The 25,989-nt window shown below is 43.6% G+C and overlaps 1 protein-coding gene across 4 annotated transcripts in view; it reads right to left on the bottom strand.

The window, feature by feature from the left end:
- The window catches only part of KIF16B (kinesin family member 16B), a 284,713-nt gene that overhangs the window by 103,330 nt on the left and 155,394 nt on the right, over positions 1-25,989 (bottom strand). For all 4 annotated transcript variants that reach the window (XM_059406507.1, XM_059406508.1, XM_059406510.1 and 1 more), the window contains exons 16-17: positions 18,973-19,055; positions 17,502-17,590 (exon numbers count right to left, since the gene is read on the bottom strand). In XM_059406507.1, coding sequence (XP_059262490.1) covers positions 17,502-17,590; positions 18,973-19,055 — 172 coding nt within the window. The remainder of the gene's footprint in view (positions 1-17,501; positions 17,591-18,972; positions 19,056-25,989) is intronic.

Raw genomic sequence — 25,989 nt, 5'->3', positions numbered from 1 at the left:
CAAGGGGGTGGGAATTTCTCAGTTCGCACCATGACATTGAAAGTGAGACTGTGATTATCAAAAAAAGAAAGAAGAAAAGAAAAATCTAAATGAACTGAAAGCATAAATATTCGAGCCCTTATGTTGTGCCAATGGTGATTAGTTTTGTACCTTTGATGTCATTTCACGTTTGAAAAGGAGGAAAACAGCTACGCAAGTCCAGCCAACACTGAAGCTGGCAGTTGTGGGGGGGGGGGGGGGGGGGGTGGAGGGCAGCGGAGACTGAGCCTCAGACTCCAGTACAACTAGAAGGCAGTCACCTGACAGGAGAGGTGAGCTGAAGGCAAGGCAGTCTCCACATTCTCCACACAGATATTCTCCAAGGGTATGTGAACAGATGAAGGGGAAATCCTCAGGCACTGGATAAGCCAGAATTTTTTCCACCTGATTTTTAGGTTCCAATTAAATATAGAGATAACCGCGTGCATGTGCAACCTGCAAGGGCGCACAGGGCCCTGCATTCACTGTCTACTGCCGCCATCTTGCAATGCTCACTATTTGAACAAGAGACCCCAGGTTTATATTATGCACTGAACTCTGTGAATTATGTAGCTGCGTTCTAATCAAGTACATGTCATTGTTTAAAGACCTGGGGCCTGTAACCCGGAATGGGTGGCGGTAGTCCATGGCGCAGATTCTGGTAAGGGTCATATGGAAAGCGGTTAGAAAAGACCAGAACTCCAGGCCAGATGGTTCACTTCTCCCTGATCCTTTGCAAGGGATTAGGTTTCCACAACAGTGGGTTCTGTAATGGTCAGACCAGAATGGCTGATGTTCTTACGTAACCACCCTAGCCCCCTCAGGAAATTCCAACCTGTTTCAAACCACCTTATAAATGAGCAAACTCCCAAGGAGACTGGGGGATCTTAAAGACTGAAGAGGAAGTTTGGATTTTCATGCTGGAGTTTGCGCAGGTTCTATCCAATTATCTTCCTGACATTCTAGATGTTCTTTAAAGGCTGAGCAGAAACCAGAGACAATCCCACGTAAGTACAGGGAAATGCATGAAAGGAATAACCTGGCCATCCATTCAGATCCCGTCTCTTCATGGAAAGGCTCTGAGGTCTTTCCTGTGTACGTCATTAGAAACTTTTATTGGAAATCTGAGAGTAGCTGCTTTGTAGAGACAGTGGAATCAGTGCACCACTCCCTCCTCACTTCCCTTTCTTTCCAACCCCCACCCCCCACCATTGCACAACACGGCAGGTTATCGGACTTAACATACAACTGTGATTCAAGGTGCATATATCAAAATGAAGGTCTCACGATGCAACTGAATCGTGGAAGTAGTGAAATTAAACCCCTTATAGTTAAAAGTCTGAGTTTATAACAAAAATATCCCTAGTACTCGATTTTCTAATGAACTTTCAAAGCCCTAGTCTAGAAAGTACTCAGTAAAGACTTTCAGGAGCCAGTCTTAAGCCTTTTGTATTGCAAATGGAAAGTGCTCAAAGAAACAAAGATTGCTTAAAAAACAATAGTAAAATTCAATACCATAAGTGTTTTAAGTAGATTTCACCCCAGCATATTTCCCATAACAGTGGTATAACGTCCTCCAATAAAGGCAGCCGGGACCACATGTTAAGCCCAGGAGACCTGTCTGATCGAGCTGCAAGATCACAGGCAGTTACCACTATACATCAAGAGATCATGCATTCTACTTGGCACACACCCCAACACTTTGCCCGGCCCTCCTACTATTTTACAGGCCAGGAGACTGAGGCCCAGAGATTATTAGAGAGAGGCCCAAGATGACCTCTACTTTAGAGGAACCAGGAATAAAGTCTGCCTCTTCCTACTCCTCCTCCTTTTTAAAAAAAAATATTTGTTTATTCGTTAGAGAGAACAGCACAAGCAGGGAGTGGTGCAGAGGGAGACAGTGGAGAAGCGGACTCCCCGCTGAGCAAGGAGCCCAATGCTGGGCTGCCAGGCTGGATCCCAGGATCCTGGGATCATGACCTGAGTGAAAAGCAGACACTTAACCAAATGAACCACCCAGGCGCCCCTCCTCCTCCATTCTTTCTTCAACTCTGAAATTCCACCTCACCTCCACAGCTGAACCCTGGTAACTTTTACCTTAGAAACAGCCTTCCAGTAGTTAACAATTCATTATTCCAAGATGTACCTCTCTCTGTGTTGGATAAACCAGAATAGCATAGCGCAGGGGATTTTCCTGCCACTCCATTCGGCCACACATGCCACCTATCCAAGAAACCTGTGTCAATACCTACTATGTACAAGGGCAATACAAAACAGATCAAGTGCCTTTGCCTCTTAAGAGTGGATTACAAGTGAAATAAAATATGCATGCATATCAATCACACAGAACATGATGAACCCAAGAAAGTTCCATTTTTACCAGGAGATGGGGTGGAGGGAGAGCATTTATAGCTACAGGGATGAGAGGACGCCTTGCAAAGGAACTGCTGTCGAGCCGGGCCTAGACAGATGGACAGAATAACAATGGGCACAGTGTGGTGAGCAGGGAAAAATCTAGTGGAGGAAAAACAGGAGCAGGAAGACAAAAGATACAAACAAAAGGAAGCAGTAAAGAGAAGGTCTGGCTGTTGCTCTGAACAAATAAAGGGAAGCGGTGAGAAATAAAACCCAAAAGATAGACCATGGGGCAGAAGGTCAGAGTTATAAGCTGACACTCTGGGGAGCACCTTCGTGAGTGATGTCTCCTCCCACCAACCTGTGGCTCTTCAGCCCAAGGCACTGAGTACCAAGTACAGAATTCATTTGTTCAATATGGCATCCAGGTGCCAGGCACTTCCCTAGGCACTGTGGATTCAGCAAAAGGAACCAAGTCCCTGCTGTTACAAACCCTCCATTCTAGTGAGGAGGACAGCTACCTAACAATGCCTATAGTATGTGATAAGTGCTATGCAAACAGTGAAGCCAGGAGAGAGGATGGAGAGTGAAGGAGACCTTTAGGAGAGAGCTAAATGGAGGGAGTGACCACGGGGAGGCATCTGCTGTCAACATGAGGGAGAAGCCAGGCCAACAAACAGGAGACAACATGTGTGGCCTGCTGTTGAGCACAGCAAAACCAGCATGGCGAGTAGATGGAACCAGGAGATGGTGATAGTACGAGAGCAACTGTGGCCCAAGAGGGAGCCAGGACCCAAACCACTTAGGGCCCTATAGATCACAGAGGGCAGACAGAACTCCCACCAGGGCTCCTTGAGGACAGAGACCTGCCTTAATTGACTGTGTATCCCAAGGGCCTTCTGCAAGGCACATAGCAGGTGTTCAACCAGGACTGCCATGAACAGTGCTTTGAAGTCAGTGACATAAGGCTCAGAGCCAGACCCCAATTACCTGGTCACAGAATACCTAGGCAAGGAAGAGACGCTGGCAGTCAATGCAGAGCTCTCTTTGCCTTAAGAAAGAACAAGTTTTGGTGCTTTCTACCCTTCTCAAGATGAAAGTTAATCAACTGCAGCAAATCTAGAAAATTCAAGGAAGTAAAACACTTACCAATACAATCACCATGATTGTTCATTCCATCCTGGTATACAACCTTCAGCCTTCCAGCCACACACATATACACACAGATGGGGGCCAACAACATGGCTTATTTTGTAATAGTTCCTCTTAACGAATATTTTTGACAAGTCCCCAGATCATTATCTATTAACTGTCTAACATAGTTTAATACCACGCAATTCTAGAATCTGATTGTGCCATGATTAATGTAAGCAATCACATGTTGTTGGAACGGTCCATAGTACCTGACATATAAAAATTTGGTGGGGGGCGCCTGGGTGGCTCAGTGGGTTAAGCCACTGCCTTCGGCTCAGGTCATGATCTCAGGGTCCTGGAATAGAGTCCCGCATCGGGCTCTCTGCTCAGCAGGGAGCCTGCTTCCATCTCTCTCTCTCTCTCTCTCTCTCTCTCTCTGCCTGCCTCTCCATCTACTTGTGATCTCTCTCTATCAAATAAATAAATAAAATCTTTAAAAAAAAAAATTTGGTGGGATCTACAGTGGGCAGCCCAAGAAGTTAGTTTAAGAAAAGCTGTACCTGTTTGTAAGCAGAGAGAAAAGAGAGAGCACACAGGGAGGTCTGACAATGTGAAAAAGACTTAAAATGCATCATAGCTCCTCTCCCTTCACTGAAGTGAAGAGCTCTGGCGTTACAAATCTGCTTTCCACATTTGTACTCCTTTGATATTGCCTGCTGAAAGACAAAATGTTAAAACACCTAACCAGCAATGCTTTCAGTGCATGCCTCTGTCTCGGGCTAGGGGGAGCACAGGTCCCCAGTGTACCTGTTGTACCTCCCCCCAGCCTGTCCGCCCACTCCTGGCTCTCCACTGTCATGCTTTTTATGGTCTGGGCCCTCAAACATTCCTTTCCTTATTTCTCTGACATCTCTTTATTCTTTCCCTTGTTGCTTTAATGTGAGCAGCAGCTGTCATCAAATAAAGAGAACAAGGGGGTGTGGATTTAGCTGACAAAAGGAAAAAAAAGTAGCAAAGATTTATATAAGTGGATTAATTGCAATGTAACCAACAATTTACCTGTGCGTGGAGGGGGTTAGAAATCATTCCAAAAGCCCTTTACGATTAAGCAAGAGTTACATTTATGATATAAACAGAATGAAGACTTGAGGCACCTGGGTGACTCAGTTGGTTAAGTGTCTGCCTTCGGCTCAGGTCATGATCCCGGGGTCCTAGAACGGAGTCCCACATCGGGCTCCCTGCTCTGTGGGAGTCTGCTTCTCCCTCTCCTCCCTGTTGTGCTCTCTCTCTCTCTCACTGTCTTTCCCTCTCAGATAAATAAATAAAATCTCAAAAAAAAAAAAAATGAAATGAAGACTCGTCTTCAATGGCATGGGGAAAAGTTCACAATAAAATGTTAAATGAAAAAGCAGAATGTAGAACTTTATACCAAGTGTGATCGCAGTTTTGGTTTTTTGTTTTTAAGTAGCCTCCATGCCCAGCAGGTGGCCCAACATGGGGCTTGAACTCGTAACCCTGACATCACAACCTGAGGTGAAATCAAGAGTCGAATGCTTAACCGAATGAGTCACCCAGGCACCCCAAATTTGTTTTTTTAAGTAATCTTTATAATGCATAATTATAATATCTAATGTACAGTTAAACATACATATTATAAATATAAGTAAATATTACAAATGTAAACCAATCATCGTTTTTTGGTGGGAGGATTGTGAATGCTTGTGATTACTTTATTCATTTCTGAATGTTTTACTTTTTTGTAATAAGCATTTCAATTTATAATGAGACAAACTACCTGTTTCAAAATTTTTTCTTAATCTACTGTGATTAGAACAACCATTTTACTTCCTTTTTGCTTCTGTGAATCTCTGGTTCATTTCCATTTTATCCAACAACAATGATGATTAACCTGGGTAGATCATCAGATATGGGGGTTGCGAATGGGAACTAAACATCTAATGGGGACATAGCTACTCTGATGGGGGCACGGCTACTCAAGGTCAGAATTATGGTCTGTGATAGAGGGAGGGGTTGGTACTGCTTCATCAGGGCACAACAATTCATTCACATTCAATTGTCCAATCAACAATGATTTCTCAAACACCTACTGAGGAGCAGAGATACAGTATTAAGAAAGTCAGACCCTTTCACTTACCATTAAATCTATAGACCAAGAGACAAAATTATCACCTTCCAAGGGCTACAAAGGAAAGACAGAGGATGCTCTGAGTGAACAGTCAAGGAGATGAAATTGGGTGGAAGGTGGTAAGGCCTTTATGAAGAAGCAACATTTAAACTGGGATCTTAGAGACTATGTAGGCTTTGTCCACATGTGGAGTTGGTGGACATATGAACGGACAAGTGTTTCAGGAGAAGGAAACGGCATAGGCAAAGAGCCAGAAGCAAGAACAGATCTTCACAACTAGAACCCTTGACTAAACCAGCAACAAGCTCTCATCAAATGAGCTAACAAATTACAAACAGCTCATGGTGTGTATTCAAGTAATACAATACATTACATCAAAGGAAAACCATACTGTCATTAGGCACAAAGAGGAAATCTGCTATCTTCCATCCTTGACCATAACCACCATTCATCATTTCAGTAGGAAAAGCCTCATTTCCTCAGGTGACCTTTATAGTTCAGCTTTCGACTGTGCAATTATAAAATGAAGGAGGCAGAAATGTAGCCCACTCCTCAGATAACGCAAATAAAGACAGACTGTTTTTTGTTTTTTTTTTTTTTAATTCTACACCTCATCTGTAGCTCATTATTGCATTTCTGTAAACTTTGGAAACAGAAAACACAGGAAGCTCATCGCCTTAAGAGGCTCACAGTGGAATATCATTCAAGGACAAAAAAGAAAACAGGGAGGAAAAAGTCAGTAATTAACACTAATCTCCATTAATGGAGAGAAGAAGCCTACTGCTTTCAGTTGCTTTTATCACATGTTCTCCAAGACTGTATCTTAACAAGCTATTTAAGGCACTCTACAGCAACTTTAAAGTTAGTAAATGGTCCATAAAAAAGCAAGACAATGAAGACCAAAAATTGGAGGAGAAATCAGCCATGCAGCAAAGCAAACTTTTGAAAAATGGCAAAGCCCGATAAAATAAACTGCAGAGACAAACACTGTAAATAACCATCAAAGAAACTCAGGCTAACTACCAAACCACCAGCAACATAAATATTGCCAACTACATGTATAAAACTTCCACACTCAAGGTCAGCAAGAGAAAAATAGATAAAGAACAGATACAGTCCTGGGAAGTGAGGAGAAGGGCAGAGCTAGCAGGGTACTGCAATCATAGGCAATATGACCTTTTCTCCCAAGACGTGCCCCGGAGACCATGGACTCACCTGAAGGTGCAAATCCCATCAACAGTATGTCAGCCATGACCAGATTCCGGTTCTTAAGCCCCTTGTACACTGGTACAATTAAGTGGGGGGAAATAAATTCACTTCATTCATATTTATTAGATGTCTGTTAAGTTCCAGGTGCTATGCTGGGCACTGAGTGAACAACAAATTAGCTTCTGTGCCCATTTTCTGGAAGCTTACAGTCAGTCATCCACAGTGAGGTGAAGGCTCAACACAGGATAGGACATGACCCTGTGACTGATGTCTCCTTACTTTCTCCCTAATGTGACACATTTATTGTTTCCATTGAAGGCAGGAAATGGGGAAGGAGAGCATAAGGCAGAAACAGGGAAGGGTGGGAGACAGGAAGGAAAATAAAATAAGATGGCCCTTGGCAAAGCAGGGGGTGGGGCACCAACCCCTCACACAGCTGAAAATGTTTAACTTTTCACTCCCCAAAATCTTAAGAGCCTCCTGTTGACCTGAAGCCTTACTGATGACATAGTCAATTAACATACATTTTGAATGTTACAAGTATTATATACAGTATTCCTACAATAAGTAAGCTAAAGAAAATAATAAGTACATCTTAATATTTAATATTTAACTTAATATTAGAGAAAATATTAAGTACATCTTAAGTACAGTCATATACTGTATTTATCGAAAAATCTACATATAAATGGACACCTGTAGTTCAAAGATCAACCCCCGTTGTTCAAGGATCAACTGTACCTTCTTTCCACATAATTGTTTTTGGCCAGTGAGAAGTCCTCACTGCCATCTTGATGCCTCCGGAGTTTTTGATCCAAATCCCAGAACTCTTCATTCACAATCTAGTTCCTTCCAGCTTTACATTCTGAGATGTCAAACCTACTCTTCATTAGGAAGGACCAGGAAGGCTGAAGCTAAGCACAAACAGCGTCCTAAAAGAGCATGGAACTCAGTACAGGACATACCAGGTCCCTGATGAATCCTTGATGATGGTCAGAATGCCCAGGGCCCAGGACGTGCTTCCAGAGAGAGCCATTGTTAGCAGGATTCTCCAGAATCCTGGTCCTGTGAACATAGCCTAGAGCTCCATCCAGGAGGGTGTACTCATAGTGGTAGAGTCTACACTTTAAGAAGATCCCTCTCCAGTTGGCATGCAATTAAAATTCTCAAAAAGTATTGGTGGAAAATGGTGGTGATGTGTGCAACCATTCCATAGAACAATTCGTGAACATGTATCAAGAGCCTTAAAACAATTTATATTTCTGGACTAGTAATCTCTACTTTTTTACCTCCTGAGGAAGTAATCATGAATAAACACAAAGATTTAGCTACAAATATGTTCACCCCCCATTGCTTGCGATGGCTTAAAACTAGACAATGAGATGCCTACTGATAAGTTACAAAATGCCCACAGAATGCCATATCACATGGACATTAAAATAATGTAGGAAATACTTACAAAAGGAAAAGGTAAACAAGTGTAAAAAAAAAATAAGTCCAATATGAACTCATCTTGGTAAAAGACCACATTTAATATGTAAGTATGAGTGTGTGTCTGTGTATAAGCGAGTATACACGTATGTGCCCACGCACATACAGAGAAAGAAAGATGGAGAGGTGGCTACATGATAGGACAGAGGTACAGATTAGAATATACAGTGACATGTTGACTATGTATAAGTTCTTTTTTGCTTGTTTGTAATTTCTAAATTCTCCAAACTGAACATATTAAAATAGAAAGCTAGGTTAAGAATAATTACCCCTCCTCCATTTTCACCCCTTGATTGTTGAGGACTACAGACCATCCTTACTTAGAAGCGTTTCGTAGCTACTGAGATCCAAGGTGCCCCAGATGCTGGCCAATTCTCAGCTCTGAATGCCACAGTCCATCATGCTCCTTGGATGGCTTGCCAAATACATGTCTGATTTTTTACTTTAATATTTTGGGGTCCAAATGGATTTGAAACCCAGATGTTTCTCCTCTTCAGAATTTAATTATTCAAATATATCCATTTAAATCAACCCACCACTGGTTAGTGCTTAAAGGATGTTAATGCACAAGTGAAAATTTCTTCCTTTATTTTCAAGACTGAAATGAATTTGGAATGTATATAATTTTGCTTAGGGCACTTTCAAGAAGCTGTGAAAGCTTCCACAACCTGCCAAATTAGCTGTCTGTTTGCAGTCTCAGAGCAAGACAGAGGATGCCTAAGCAGCGGGCTTGCTTTCTTCATAAAGACTGTGCCGGTCGAGGAGGAATGTTTCCTCTGCAGCAAAATTATTTCCTGGCAAAGACCCCAGCTGGGCACTACTCCAAAGTGGAACTAACTCCCAAAGGAAGTCACCAGGCTGCTTTGCCTCATCCAAAATTTCTTTGGCACCAAGTACCACGCATGTGTGTATACAAATCCTGGTTTCCAGGGAGCTTGAGATACAGGCCAGCAGTAAGTTCCAAAACTCTGTTAGAAATGATACACCCAACTTTATGTGCCCACTTTGACTAATAAAATGTTCTTTGGCAGCAAGGACTTCAGTTTCAAAAACTCCAAATCTTACTATGATTTAGAGCACAGGGTTTTTCAGACAGAGGCTATATGAAGAATTAGTACATGACCTGTTGAACAACGAAAAAAGAACTGGTTGCTTCCAAGGTTAGTTGGTTCTTACTGCATACGATAATCTACAAACCAGACATACTTCTTCCAGAGGACATTGCTCTAAGAGGAACTGAATACTAAGCAGTAATTTTTAGTCTACTGCAAAAAATTTTAAAAAAAAGAAAAAAAAAGAAAAAGTCAAGTCTATACAATACCAAAGAAACCAAGAGATATGTTCACTATCACCCGTTAAGAAAGCCACAAAAAAAGTATACCTGTATGAACAAAAAATGCAAAAAAGTTTTAGGGGCCAGTTAAAAAGTGCAGATACTACAACGTTGAGAGGACCCATCTGAAGCATGGGGCATGTGAAGACCTAGGAGCAGACCCATCCTTCGCGCTGGGAGCACGTCTGTTGGCCAAAATGGACAGCTCAATAAACATCTCTTAAGTGTCCACTAAGTGGGAGCTTCTGGAGATTAAAAGATGAGTAAGGAACAGTCCCTGCCCACAAGAAGCCTACTGGGAAAGCAGCCATAAACATCAGTTAAATTGATGTAGAAAGACTGTATGATCAAAGTACGCACAAAATGCCTGGAAGAGAATAGAGAAGCAGTTAGCTCAAATCACAGGTGCACAGGCTGCCTCTTGAGGAGACAATTCTGATACTCATTCTCGAAAGACGAAGAGTACTGGCCAAGGGAAGGAGTGTGGAGGTTTTAGTAATGGTTTAATGGACAGGCTTTACACATAGGCTTGAACTGAAGAGAACTGTGAAGACATTTCATCCACTTACACTGAAGCATAGAGTTCAAGGGGGAAAGTAACAGAAGACAATGTTAGAGAACAAAGTCATGGATGACTGTGCTGGGGCTTAGAAGTAATCACACAGGGAACTGAGGGGCCAAGCCAAACGCTGGGAAGCAGAGAGGTCTTAGAGAAAGAAGAGGTCACTGCGAAGGGCTGAGGAGGGGTGACTTAATTAAGGCTGGGACAGGTTTCCAAGGACAGGTCAATGAGTCTGTCCTATGCCACTGCATAAATGAAGTCAGGAATCACCATCAGGGCCGTGACAGTCAACCTGATGGCGCTCCAGCATTTACTACTCTTCAGGTATTAACCATGTTGGCCATTTATTTTATTATTTTTTTAAACTGAGATATAATTGACATATAGCATATTAGCTTCAGGTAAACATGTGATTCTATATTTGTAGACACTACAAAATGATCACCACAATTAAGTCTAGTTACCATCCATCACCATAGCTACAAAAAAAATTTCTTCTTGTGATGAGACCTTTTCATATCGACTTACAGACTTTGAAATAAGCCATACAATATTAACCACAGTCACCCCACTCTATGCTACTATGTATTACGTTATTTATTTTATAACTGGGAGTTTGTACCTTTTGGCCACCTTCACCCACTTCACCCTCCTCCCCTCTGGCAACGACCAATCTGTTCACTGCATCTATGAGCTTGGGTTGTTTTGTTTGGCTTTGGTTGATTCATTTCTTTAGATTCTACATATAAGTGAAATCATAGGTAGTTGTCTTTCTCTTCCTGACTGATTTCCCTTAGCATACGTAATGACCTCAAGGTCCATCTGTGTTGTCACAATGGCAGAATTCCCCTTTTTTTAAATGGCTGAGTAGTATTTCTGGATTGCTGATTAGACAGGGGACACGAAACTCTGTGCTAATCACTGGGCTTGGCCACCTGCTGATCAGAGAACTCTGTGACTAGGACTTGCTGCAGTGAGATGCAGCACACTGCAAGGGGACAGGTCTGGGCAGCACTGCACAGCTTTTCCTAATTTCAAGGCACCCCAGGAATCCTAGTTTGGCATGTGCAAAAGACAATCGCTCCTGGTGTGCAGATTTCGGATAGGCTTTTTACCAAGGTCTTGCCTGTGCAATCCATCATGCTCCAAGGTGACTGAGCACCAATCTGTCTTACTCACTGGAGTCCCAGTACAGGGCTGGACAAATGATGGGCCCTCAAACAGTAGCTAAATGGATGAGGAAAAAGTGGCAGAACTTATGAACATTGATTTCACTCAACAGGGGAAACCACCTTCACCCTGGGGTTTTGACAGGCCACACGGACTCCAGCTTTGCCCAGGGGGTACACGGTGGTTGACAGAGTACTCAAATGCACAGTCACTTATAGGAGAGAGTTCAAGGCCTGGGGCCCGGTGTTTCAAGGTCGTGCTCATTATTCTCCCTGCCTCCTGACAACTTGCTCTTCCTTCCTGTGCATGTGTACTTCTGCTGGGTAGCACACAACCCCCAACCAATTACCTACGCCAAAAAACAGAGGGCAATCTCTTTACTTCTCATACCCAATTTATCAGCTAGGCTTCAAGACTTCCTGTCCCAAATGGCTTTGGAGCCCATCTCTTCATCTAGGTAACTTTAACTGCTACCTCAGTTCAAGCCCTTGCCTATGCGTCCTTCCTGTAGCTTCCCTGGTGTCCCTGTTACTCCGCTGCCAGAGTGACCCCTCTCAATGCAAAGATGACCAATCTCTCTCCTTGGCTAGCAAAGCTACTTGGATGCCTACCATCAATGAGCTGATTAAAATGAACTTGGCAGTGCTTGAGAGAGGTCATCAGGAAGTCAATCCATGTTAGATTTATGTTCATCATTTATTTACTATACTTTTGGGGGAAAGGGAAACTGAATTTTGAGATCTTTCTTCTTTATTTCCAGACAGTATTTTCTAGATTGGACATTCTGGGGAAAAAATGGAAGGAAAAAAAGAATGGAAAAAAAAAAAACAACAACACCATAGTGATATACCCCTCATACTCATTATGATGGCCATTATTTAAAATACACACACACATACACACACACACACACACACACAACAGGAAACAAGTGTTGGCTATGATGTGGAGAAATTGGAACCCTTGGGTGCTGTGGGTGGGATCGTAAAATGGTATAGGTGCTGTGGAAAACAGGATGGCAGTTTCTCAAAAAACTAAAAACAGATGAACCATACGACCCAACAATTCCACTTCTGGGTATACTCCCAAAAGAACTGAAAGCAGGGACTCAAACAGATATTTGCACACCCATGTTCATGTCACCATTATCCACATCAGCCAAAGGGTAGAAGCAATCCAAGTGTCCATAAACAGATGAATAAATAAACCAGATGTGGTGTATAGGTACAATGGAATGTGATTCAGCCTTAAAAAGGAAAGAGGAAGTTCTCACACAGGCTATAACAGGGATGAACTTTGAAGACATTATGCTCAGTGAAATAGGCCACACACAAAAATACAAATGCTGTAGGAGTCTACTTACTTAAGGTACCTAAGGTAGTCAAATTTCTGAAAACAGAAACTAAAATGGTGATTCCCTGGGCTTGGGAGACAGAGGGAATAGGAGCTATTGTTTTAATGGGCCAGAGAATAAAGAGTTCCAGAGACTGGCTGGCATGATAGTGTGAATGCACTTAACACTACTGAACGATACACTTAAAGATGGGTAAGGCAGTAAATTTTATGTTAAGTGTATGTTGTCACAATGTAAAACAGAGTAAGGAAATGAGCTACCAAATGCTTATAAGTATATAGAAAATAATTCTCCATCACATTTGGGGCCATATATCTTCATCACGGTCATTTGTTCTGGACATGCTAATCAGAATTTATAAAAACATGACACATGGAGAGAATTCTCCAGAACTGAGGGGAATGATTTCGATTCCTAAGGTGTGGGGGTTTAGGCCAACTCTTTGGTTAATATTCTTCCCCACTTTGTCCTCCAAGTTGAGGCAGTACTACCTCCAACAGTGTCATGTCCTCAACTACAGAGAAGAAAGACCAGGGCTTCCAGCTGATATTCACGTGGGATCCTTATAACCACTGCTAGCCCCTTCCCATACCACCCTTCTCTGGAGATGGGCTCTGGCTATTTATTCCAGGCTGGGTGTGACTATGGCATTGAGAGTAGGCTAAACAAGGTAGAAACTAGGGGAAATGTTATGATAGGGACAATTGCGTTGAAGACAAAAACGGCTCCTGTGAACTAGGCTTAGGACTCAGATTCCACAATGTTGGCTGGAGGCGATCTCCACGTGAAGAAAGAGTCTCTGCAAGTCTCTCACCTTCTAAATTACCCAACACATCAGAAGGCACTCCGTGAAGACCTCCCCAGGGTGGGCTGTTTACACCACCACTCTCCACCCTGAATCACATACTGCCTGGCCTTGGCTCAGAATGGGTTCATGGGCTTGTGCCCATTCTCCCGGGCAGAGAGAACATGCATCTGACATGTAAAGGTTCTCCACACAGAAGACTCTCAGTAAGTACATGCGGATCTGTGAAAGCACCTCAGTGCTACTTTTCCATCCTGAGAAACTAACATGCTTTTGTGACCAAGCAGCTTATTACTAGATTTAAGGAACTATGTAGCCAGGGTCCAAGTAGCAAACATATTTCTTTCAATGGTCTTCCAGTTTACCGCGTGGTACTCAATTTAGGCCAAGAATATTTACACCTGTAACCTCAAAAAAGGTATAAACAACATGGCGATACTTTATTTCTGCCTCATTTTGTCAAGATGCTGGAGCAGACAACTCGTGACACCCGTAAATCAGAGGAGGAAATTTTTCTCCAATTACGTTTTAATTCATGGGCAATCATTCTCTATAGCAGGTGGCAAGTTGAGGGGGGGCTAGACGTGAGGGAGCATGAAGTCAGGCTGGTGAAGTATGGAATAATTTTAATTTGAGTTTTTACAAATGAGTACTGCAGGGGTAGCAGAGACAAAATGTGCCTCTGAACGGCAGCATCAAATGCATCTAGAACCATCTCCTCAGCCAACTGCAAGGCAATCTAACACAGATGCTGTTCTCACTTGAATTCTCTGATTGCCGTGGTCTAATTAATTTCATCACGAGACCATCTTCTCATTTTTCTGCTTGAGGATCTTGAACGTGACCTTGAGATTATTCAAATAACTGCAGTGTCAGTTAGGAATTGACCCATGTGACAAAAACACCTTCCTTTACAGAATAAGCCATTTTCCACCATTTGGAACATCCATACCCAGAGAAATCGGTGAAAAACCTTTCCCAGACGGATCTGTGTATCCTACTAAAATTTCACTCTTAATCTGTTTGCTAAACATTTACTAAGCATATTATGTGAATGACACTTTAAAATACAGAAATTAATATGACAAGCCTCTGACCTCGAAAAACTTCCAGTCAAATAGGAAAGACACTCACACAAGCCAAACTCTTGTGCACATGCCGGCCCACACTGGACTTCCCCGCCTCCCCATCTTAGGAATGGACACACCATCTGCCCGGCTATTTACATCTGAAACCTGGGCATGATTCTTGACTTCACCACGTTCCATCTCTAAGGCTACCACCCAGATCCAAGCTACTCTCCCCTCGCCACCTTTCTGGGGCTTCAGTGCCTTAGATTAAATGTCCCCTCCTCAGAAAGCCCTCCCTGATCATGCCATCAAATACTGCTCAAGACATTTCATTTCCTTTTCCCTTTCTGCACTTATTTGTAAAATTACCTGTGACTGCCTCTCTCCTCTGGCCAGCTATAAAGGGACCCTGTAGGGGCTGCTGGCAACTGTGCCCCTGGGCTAGAGCCCTGCCCCACATCCACAGAAGGTACACAGAAAAGACATGTTGATTGATGAGTGTCCTTTATACAGAAGACCAAAAACAGGATGATGAAAATGGAGGAATGTACAGTGAGGAAGGAACACTGACTCTTGACTGGATGACATCTTCCAGAGGAGCTGGCCTGGGTACTGTGCTTTAAAGGACAAGTATGTGCACCTGAGAACGCATACCAGGCTCTGCAACTGGCAAAAGACAAGGCCCAAAGGCATGGCTAGTCCAGGAAGTCTGAACAATGGAAAGGGTCCCTGAAATGGCAGGAATCCAGAGCATGCACACGGACGCACTGAGAGGACAGATCACACAGCGGGGGGCCTGACTGACCCAGTTAGGAAGTGGGATTTTTTTTTTTTAGACCATGGAAAGTCACTGAAAAGTTCTGAAGGTGAAAAATTAGATACTCTAAACTACCTTTCATAAACATTGAGAGAAACTGTTGTAACTTAAAAACCAGCAAACCACCAAAAGTGGCATCACTTTGAAGAGGACTAAGTACACCTCCACCTATGTTTGGAGGAGAAAAAGAAAGGATTTGGCTGCCATCTGTAAATGTAAGGAAGAGAGGGGCTCACAGTCGGTGACCCTGGGTCTCCAAGAGGTGAGCTGACAGCAGGTCAGTTTTTGGGTTTTCGAAGACACTGAAAAGCCATGTTAGCATTTCCAAATGGTTTCAAAGTAAAAAGGCACCAGGATCGAGGACAGTGAAGCTAGTATCTGGATTCCAGGACTGGGGCCGGGTGCAGGTTGGGGAGATGGTTCCAAGCAAGCATGCTACACATTCCAGAATGTTTTGTCAAACAGTATTGAACAGACGGATAGGACTCCTCACACTGAAATTAATGCTAACGCCCTGCGTTTGATCCTGAACACAGTGAAGATAAGAATGACTCTGTCTCGGCCACAGTAATGGGCAGCTGCTCAGACTGTAAGGGATCAGGGACCTCTGACAAAACGTGCCTTCCAAAACATCGAGAACCCAGGCACTCAGAGGGCTTTCTCAACAGGGCTTATTCAAGGCCAGTTTATCTGAAGAGCGCCACTCTCAACAGCGCTGTAGCCACAGGCGACAGCTGACCCGTACAGACAAAGCCAGTTAACCGTGCCCTGTGCTTGCATGAGTTCTGGAGGGAGGGAGAGGCCCAGGAGCCTGCAGTCACGATATTGCATTAACTGGGGGCTGATTTTTTTCCCCCTTTGGGTTTTTGTTTGTCTATTTGTTTTGGCTCAAGTAAATTGTCCAATCTGGGCCTCAGCTTGCCTATAAAATCAGGAATCCAGAAACAAAGGTCCCTCCCAGTTGTAAACTCCTGTGAAAATGAAGAAATTCCTTGCAGGTACACCGGCTTTCCACAAACCAGGGAAGGGACCTGAGCTAAGGAGGGATCCCTGCAGCTCATCCTGGTTCAATGTCCACTGAGCTGAGGTAGGGTGACAGTGGAACTGGCCCCAGGTGTGACTACACCCCTGGCTGGAGAAGGCGCCACTGCCTGGGCCGGGAATCAGTAGCGCATGCTCATACCACAGGTCTAACTGAGACCACAGGCTGGCAAGCCAGGTTAAATTCTCCACATGTCAAACCACGACAGCGTCAAGGTGAGGATTATGAGACAGTGGATGTAAGAGGCTGAGTGCAGTACCAGACACACAGCCACTCCTCAGTACAGGACAATACTAGAAGACGTTGTTGTCCATTTTATTTCACTTAGTTAGCTTTCGCATTTACCTCTGCCGCTTTCTAGGACACTCTCACTGCATGAAAGATAAAATTATAGGGCCTCATGAAACTGGAAAAGTCCCCAAAGTCCTTTCTTCCAGTTCCCTGTTCTTAGGCATTTTCACTGTCACCACATCAGCCAAGCAGACGGCCCAAGGCCACCCAGACACGAAGTCCATCTAAAACACAATTGTTTGTGTCCTCAGGGGTCCCCCCAGGGCCTGTAAGTAATGAGTATAAATTCTCGTACTCCCCGATGCCCTAAAAATCAAAGTTGTCTGTTATGACAAGAAGTTTACAAAATGAAATGAAAGTGCCTAAGACCAGGAGATCATGCACTGAGTAATCAGAGAGTCAATTCTAAAATATGAGACAATGACAAAAGTGATGACAAAGTCTGTAACAGTCCTCACTAATGATTCTTATGATGTGAAGCAAAAAATCCGAATACACAATCCCATTTATGTCGTGATTACAGTGAAGTACAATTATGTACGTACAGAGCAAGCGCTGGCGAGTGACATGGAAAATGACAAAGGCTGATCTGCTATGGAGGTGCGACTGCAGTAGCCTCACTTTTATTGAGTGACTCGAGTGGGGCTGGCACAATAAACACACCAGTGACAGTCACAGGGAAGGAGGCGCTGCCGTTCACTTACCCCGGGTTGTACAACATGACCGCGGACAGGTTCTCACAGGACTTGGAGAGGTCAGTCATGGACAAGCTGAAGGAGGACAGAAGGCCACTCTAAGAGCAGACACAGGGCAGAGCGGTTACCTCAGTGGGGAAGAGAGGGCCAGCGCCCTGGACTCGCTGCTTTCACCTGGTGAGAAGCAATGAGGTGCACACACACCCACCCACCCCCCACCCTCCATTAGCATGCACCGTAACTGGTCTATCCCAGGACGGCACATCACGGACAGCCGGGCGATGGATGCCACTCAGACCCAAGCCCCGGCTAAGCCCAGCAGGGCCCCCGGGGCCTCTACACGTCCAGACTGGCGAAGCTAGCCAGGACCTTTACCACCATGGGGCTCTCCACGACCACACCACATGGAAGTGGCGGGAAGGGTCACCCTCGTTGCTGGCAGGAGCCCTGTCCTGTTCTCAGCAGCACTCACTACATGAACTGAGGGAGAAAGGTGAGGAGGTCGAGGGAGACCCAAAAAGGAAGAGCTTAACCTGTTTGCTTCCGAGGAAAGGTACTGGCAAATATATTTTCCTCCCTCTTGCCCTCTGCAACTGTGAACCAAAGGGGACCCTCCAAGGAGACCCTGGGCCAGAACAGATAAGAGGCTTCACTGGCAGCCCCAGAGAAGGCTGGGGTTTGCAGCTTTCTTATTTCCCATCGAAGGCACTGGCGCCCTCGGGCAGCCCTCACGAAAGGCGGTAGACATGCAGGGGGCTATATGACTCGGGGTAAAGGGCAAACACTAAAGGTCAGCAGGTCAGGGCTGCAGCACAGGTTCACCACTTGCTGGTGAGGGAACAAGTGAGTCTCAGTTGCTTATCTTGATCATCTGTGACATGGGGATAGGAATAGCCACTGGGCAGATAAAGCAGTGCAATACGTGTAGAAGTTTCATACAGTGCCTGGCTCCTAGAAACGTTAGCTGTCCTCTCTACTTTCCTCGGCCTGAGGACAGTACAGTGTCCCCATACAGATTTCTCTCTCATCTCCCCCTCTCTCTCAGGTCCTCCACTCAACTCCCCTGCCCAACACTTCAAGTGCTCTTCGGATGTGTCTATCCAACAGCTGTCTTAAACACACCCCCTCTCTGATTCACACCCCAACCAAAAGTCCAATTCGCTGTGGTTGAAAATAAGGTTAACTCCTAAAACAGATCCTCACATGTGGAAGTCACTCTCTACGTAATGCAAAAACAATGCCTAGCTCTTTTGGGGGCTGGAGGGGTGAAGAGAAGGGTCTAGAAGGAGCCATTTCTCCTGCTCTGGACTTCACCAGCTTGCTGTCCTACTCAATCAGCCAATCAGCCAATGAGCAACAGCTCCCTAAAATCAGTGCATGCTACAGAACGACTTTTCCGGTTCCAGATTCCGGAAAATCAAAATCAAGCCCCAGCCCCACCAGGATCAGAGTTGGCTCCTGGAGATTTTAGGTTCCCTACCTTCCTCTTCTCCCTGAGCTTGGCAGCCTCCTTAGGGTGGTTAAAGCGAAACATATTGGTTCTTCCCAATAGTATCACAGCACCTAAGAACATACAAAAACACAAGTAAGCAAATTGGTTGGTTGACAACATCATATTGTGGAATTTTACAGTTGAAATGTAATTTCCAGTGTGCTATAAAACAGTAATAATAAGGGAAAGCCTTAGTCTCCAAAGTCTGCTTATATAAGCCAATTTTAAATCTGCAAATATTCTTATTTTTATAGCCAAGTGTCACAATACTTATGTTACCAAGACAGAAGTAATGGATTCCAGCATTATATTACAAGATTTAAAACTTAATATCCAGATAATTATACTCTTGATTTTGAGAAGAAAAAAAGAAATACATCCTGCAAAGTGATGCTGTACTACCAAGCAAATCATATGGTCTCAAACTTGGGAAATCTTTATTAATGCCAACAAAAGAAGAGATCCCAAAGGAAAGTGCTTTCAAAGGAAAACATGGCAAAATCGGTGGAGTCCAGGAACCACTACTAAAATCAACTTCAGAACGTAACAGGAAAGAACTTGTGTACACGTAGGGTCTATTTCCATGTGGAAACACTGCTTCTTGTTAAAAGCCTCTTAAAATTTAGATGGCCACATCAGACATATGAGGAAGGCTCCCTTTGACTGACCAGGGTCTTCCTTGTTTGGAAAATGCAGAAGAGGTAAAAGAATTCAATGTAAAAAACAAAGGTAACAAAAATGTTAGGTGGAGGGCACATTTCAGCATGATTAAGCAAATAATCAAACAAACACTCTCTATGGCTAAGAACTGTTCAGAGCTGGCCCGGCTGCCGTGCAAGGCAGTGAGCTCCTAGTCACTGGAGGCACCTAAGTAAGGGAAGCGATGTTCCAGAAGAGATTCACTGCGTTCTCTGGTCCCAACCCTATCCGAGAGTCTACCACACCTCAGAAAGACAGCCCCATGATCAGGCTTTGCCCAGAAAAAGAATGCAACTTATTTGTAAGACAGGACACACCTGCACTGAAGTGAACCACACAAGATGGCAGAGGTGTTGAGCATCTGAGTGACACACGCAAGGCTGACATAGGTGGGGACACAGCAAAGCTGGGTCTCACATGGCAGCGAGAGGACAGGGAAGATGGTTCCAGTTTGGGGTAACCATGGGGAAGGGCTAAGCCTTAGCAGGAGAACAGCCCTGTCATGTTTCAGGAGAGGAGGGAGTCAAGTCCACCCAAAACGCAGGGCATCAGAAATAGCAGCAAGAATAGATACTGGACAGATGACGGAGAAACATACCGCGAGGACCTGGAGAGATGGGGAACATGCACCAAAAGTTACAAAATGATAGCCAGAGAAAATCTCCAGCTCATAGATGTTTTGTGTACCCCATGAAACTTTTAAAAACTGAAATTACTAGCTGCCAACTGGCAAAAATCTGCAGTTTTCACATAAAGCTCTGAGTTTCTGATTTCTTTTTGAAACTTAGAAGGTATGGTACAGTAGATCTTATTGCCCCTTGGCAAAAACGCCTAAGCTGCTTTAGACATGTGACCTCTTGGTGACCTCTTGATACCTGTCGTCACCTCTTGGTGACCACAGGTATCATCAACCTCTGCCCTTGGCTACTATTTCCACCTGGACATTGCAAGTAATATCGTAGCTGTAGGGAGCTACTTTAGGGCTTCAGACCAGTAATCCACCTGCCTACTCAATATATGCCTTCATGTTTTCAAAAGAATTTCAAATTCAACATGGCTGAAACCGAAGGGGTTTAGATCATAACCCCAGGGAGCAAATGAAGGGTCGGTTGTGGTGGTTGTCATCATTCAGTGGAAATGGAGTCAATATGGAAAGAAGAACACAGCTTTCAGGAGACTTAGATGGACAGCAGTGCATACTAACCAATTTACAATCTATGTATCCCCCCTCATGTAAAACTGCATTCGTATATTTTCCAATTATGGAAAGGCACCACGGCTGTAATTAAGAAAGGTGCTTTCCATGCCTCTCATGACCACGGCTCAAAAAGGGGTGGCATACAAAGAAGTCAAAAGTTAAGCAGCCATGTCTAGGATATACGTATATTTAATGCTCTCAAAGTGAAATTAGAGATTAATAAGGCAATCACATTCAGTGTGTTAATTACATTTAATCCAATTCTTTTTTTTTCCTTTTAATCAAATGCCTAGCCATGCAGGTTGAAAATTGCTAAAATATGTTAATGGAAAAAGAGAATGGGATTTCAGAGACATATTTCATATCATATTAAATCACTGAAAATAATCTTGCCACCCATGTATTTGCATGAAATATATATAAAAATCCCTCTAAGAGTTATAAAAGAAAACAAAACTACCTATGACCATTCCTTGTTTCCATTTAAATAAGGTACACAAACTGCCTGGCATATAAGAAGAGGTTCTGTTAAGGCTGGCTTCTATTTCATTAGATTCCTTTACTCAACAAACCTAGTGACTTAAAACATTTGCTTCATTTTTACCTTATGCTGCTGTTAATTCCTTCATTCATTCAACAAGCACCTCAAGAACCAGACCACATGCTACAGAGTCATACACATGCCCTGCCCTTGTAGGAGGGAGAGGTGAATAACAAAAAAACAAACAAACAAAAAAAAACACTCCACAATCAGATGCAAAGCTACAACTGAATGAAAGATCCCCTGCCATAAGAAGGCTGATTATAGTGGAGATTAGGGACAGAGGCCCTGAGGGAGGTGGGAAGTGGTGCCCAAGACAAGCTCTGAGGATGAAGCAGGAGGAGCAAGGGAGGGCGCTATGTAAAGGTCCTCCAGGAGTTAAAGATGAAGGCAGTGGTGGTGGCGGTGAAGACAGTTAAATACTTACAGCAGAGGAAACAGGGAAGAACAGTACACATGATGAAGCTTAAGGGAACAGACTACATAGACTTTTTCAAGATACAGTGAAGCAACTTTTATTTCATGTAGCTTCAGAGGAAGACAGTGAAGGGCTTTGTGCAGCAGCATTACATGATTAGAGGAGAGCAAAGGAGAGTCTGGGCAGAAAGTTCATTCCTTCAACTGTTTAAAGAAGGAACCAGGGGCACCTGGGTGGCTCAGTGGGTTAAAGCCTCTGCCTTCGGCTCGGGTCATGATCCCAGAGTCCTGGGATCGAGCCCCACATCAGGCTCTCTGCTCAGCAGGGAGCCTGCTTCCCTTCCTCTCTCTTTGCCTGCCTCTCTGCCTACTTGTGATCTCTGTCTGTCAAATAAATAAAAATCTTAAAAAAAAAAAAAAAAAGAAGGAAGCAAAGCGGGCAGGAATAGATGAAGATAAACAAGGTAGGAGGCAACTGCAAGTGTCCAGGTCAAAGGCAACAGCGGTTCAGCACTGGACTGGAGAGGAGGGAAGGAGGAAAATAAACAAGCCAGGAAGACATTTGGGGACAGGATTAAGAGGACTCCATGATGGGCTACATATGGGGACAAGGGAGGTGAAGGAGATGCTCCTGCGTTTTGGCTTTGAATAAGGTTGGACAGGGCACTGTTCACACAGATTAAGAACACTGGAAAAGGACGGACATTGGGGTGGGAAAGAAATCGTGAGCTTGGTTTTACACATAATAAATCTGAGACGCTTTTGGCAGGTGGAAATATGAAGCTCTAGAAGAAAAACCTGGGACATCTATCAATCTCTCGGTCTGTCTACCAACTTACCTACAGACCTACTTACTCTCAAATACATATAAATACATATAAAACATAAATGTACATATAAAATACAAATATATATAAAACATATATACACACATGAACATACGTAAGTGTACATAGCTACCTAACACTTGTGTGTAAGGATGAGACCCAGAACGTATGCCTTGCCCCAAACTTTTGATATGGCCAAGGGCAAGCTAAGCTTAACCTCTCCAGAATTCAGTTCCTTTTCTAGTCATCAAACTGGATACTTTCTAAGGCTCCTTCAGATCTTAAACTCTCTTTAACTATGAACTACTCCTTGATCTGAGGTTAACATGATTAATCACAGCAGATGGACTTTTCTGATGCACTTAGTTTGTAATTTTCGGAGCATATCTAAGCCTCCTTGAAATATATGACAGCTTCTCTGAGATTATCTCAGAGCCTGTTAAATACCACAAGGTAGACAAATTCCAGATGGTCTTTAAAGGAAATGGAAAGGAAATGACATTGTAAAAGAGGACTCAGAGGCACTTGTTAACAACCCCCCCCCCACAAAAAGTCACTTAAATCTCCGTGAATGAAACCACTGGATGCTGATTTCATAGATTTTCTGCTTCAGTATTTCAGTACACTGAAAATGAAACTAAACATGTAAACATTTCTAGGGATTTCCAAGGAGTATAGTGACAAAAATCATTAATGTCACTATTAATTACCCTCCTCAAATTTTATGTGAGATTTTCTAATTCTGCTAACTGCACAAGTAAATCAACTCTTTTTTTTCCTATTAAATGCTGTCATATGAATATTTCTGAGGTGACAGTGTACAAATTAATTAATTCTGGGTTATAATTAACGGAAACCTATAAGAAAACTGTATTCCCAAAAGTGAATGGTCCAATGTGATATGAGTTTAGAGGCTGGAAAATACGGGGCCTTGTGACATTCTGCTTCAAGCTCTAAATTCTGAATTTAATCACTTTAGAAAGCCCCATCCCACCCCCCATACATACAGACAGGCTACAACACACTATTAAAGCATGCCTGGTGAGAGAGGTTTTCATTTTGGGTATAATCACCAGAAAAGCGAAGCTCTGCCTGGGAACATAATTTTCTAGAATGGTACTGAGATGTAGGTTGGGGTGAAGCAAGATGGGTGAAGTTCTTTTTTTTTTTAATCTTTTTTTTAAGATGTTATTTATTTATTTGACAGACAGAGATCACAAGTAGGCAGAGAGGCAGGCAGAGAGAGAGAGGAGGAAGCAGGCTCCCCACGGAGCAGAGAGCCTGATGTGGGGCTCAATCCCAGGACCCTGGGATCATGACCTGAGCCCAAGGCAGAGGCTTTAGCCCACTGAGCCACCCAGGCACCCAGGATGGGTGAAGTTCTTAAAATGTGCTTATAAGGGATAATTTTCCTTTGGATTTAAAACATCTGCAAAATACTTGTATTAAAATAAGCTATGATGATGGCACCATCGGAGGACCCGATAAAGAGAAGGACTAATTTCCACTAATACATGCCAGACCTTGAGAACACATTACTTAATATGCTCAAAGGCCTTGGACTCTTATGACATTGGTGTTATTATTTCAGACACCTGACTTATAGTAATTTTTCTCTAACTCAAAATGGCTTTGGGCAGAGAGATGGGGAAGATTAAGATCTGACATGGTACTTGTGGTAAGAAAATTTCATATGAATACTAATGAATTCAAACAGGACACATGGCTTGGGGTTCACAGCTGGCTTGGAAGAGTGACAGGCACTCAGCATCAAGGGTAGCAGACGTCAGTGTCAAAGCACGCCCTCAGGTCCTCTGCTGGTGTTTGTGAAGGATATAAATACACATGATACCTTCCCAAAAAGCCACATTGGCCCAGTCCCGTCCCTTTCAGCATTTGTAATTCAAATATGGATTTACAATTTCCTGTTTTAGATAAATCACTTAAACTCTTGTTTACTCTTGGTAAAGTAAAAATTGCAAACCTGGATTGTGAGACTCTGGAAAAGAAAGTAAATCGATTTTCAGTCTTTGTTATTGAGGTTTCCAGCCAAATAATCCATCAAGAATTATTTGCCCAACTGTGTGCACGTGCTGAACCTGGAGCTGTGGAAAATTCTAAGATGCTCTAGTCCCATCCCCCAATAAATGTTAGGATGGGGGTGGGGGTGGCATACATGGGAACGGAATTTTTTTCTTCTGAAAGCCTCAGGGGAAATAAAAAAGAGTATATGGAACAAGTCTCATCCTTCTGAAAGAAAATGCAGAAAGTGTATGAAATAAGTAGAGGGTGATTCCAGACAGTAGATCATAAAATGGCAAATTCTAAGGTACTGAATGGAAGGCATTATACTAAGTGGTCAAGCTATTAGTAACTTTACTTTGTTTCATAGTCTTTGTTACCAACAACTCCACTTATTCTGTTAGTAACAAGCTCAACTATTCAGTTCTAGCCTCCTACACACTCCAAGCTGTCAATATTTTATTGTTCCTTCCAAAACAGTTCTTCCAAAACATTTCCCTTCTCTCTAAGCAATAATGGTCTCTTACCTCCATTTGTCCCTTTTGTTACTGCCCATCTCCAAGCTCCCTTGGGCTACATACACACTGCACCGTCCTTCACTTCAGCAACCACATTGTGCGCCTACCGCACAGTGTCCAGTCTGTGGTTCCCAGGTCCTACTACACACCCACTATGAATGACTCAGCAGCCCTGGCCCCCACTGCCCCGTCCACCTCACCTACCTTCCAGGCTTCAGACATTTCTTCACTATGCACTTTGGTCAAGTATGTCTACGTCACATGTATGTCACTTCTCCACCACAGGCCATTATGACAAGATACCTCATCCACTTCAGAATTCAGCTTTGGGTAAGTTTCTCCTTTTCTGGCAGTCTACAGCACATCAGCAGAGGGGTTTCAGTTCTGCACCAGATGGAATAAGCACTCCCTGCCCTGTCTCTCCCACTGGAAGCCACTAGAGTGTGAAGAGAATACAGGCTGCAGCTGGTTGAGGGCCCTGAGTAGTAGGCAGGCTGAAGAAGACAGGGATCTGAAGCACTGGTTGGGGCAAGGGGAATTTACCACTTTCCCCCTCCAGTGTTCCCCAGCTTAGCTGGGAGGAAATAAAAAAGCTGACATCAGCACAAATGAGAACTCCAGGAGATGCCTTCTAGTGAAGGTTGGAGGAGGAGCAAGAGGGTTCCCTGACAGCAACATAGTGGGGGTTGGAGGGATGCCTAAACTTACAAGGAAGGGGGAAATCTCTCTCCAATTAGAGGGTGGGGCAAACCCTTGTTGCTTCTTCCTCTCTCTGCCCACTGA

The sequence above is a fragment of the Mustela nigripes genome, chromosome 7, assembly GCF_022355385.1.
Source record: "Mustela nigripes isolate SB6536 chromosome 7, MUSNIG.SB6536, whole genome shotgun sequence".
Taxonomy (NCBI): Eukaryota; Metazoa; Chordata; class Mammalia; order Carnivora; family Mustelidae; genus Mustela; species Mustela nigripes.
This window is presented reverse-complemented; position numbering and strand designations above follow the sequence as displayed.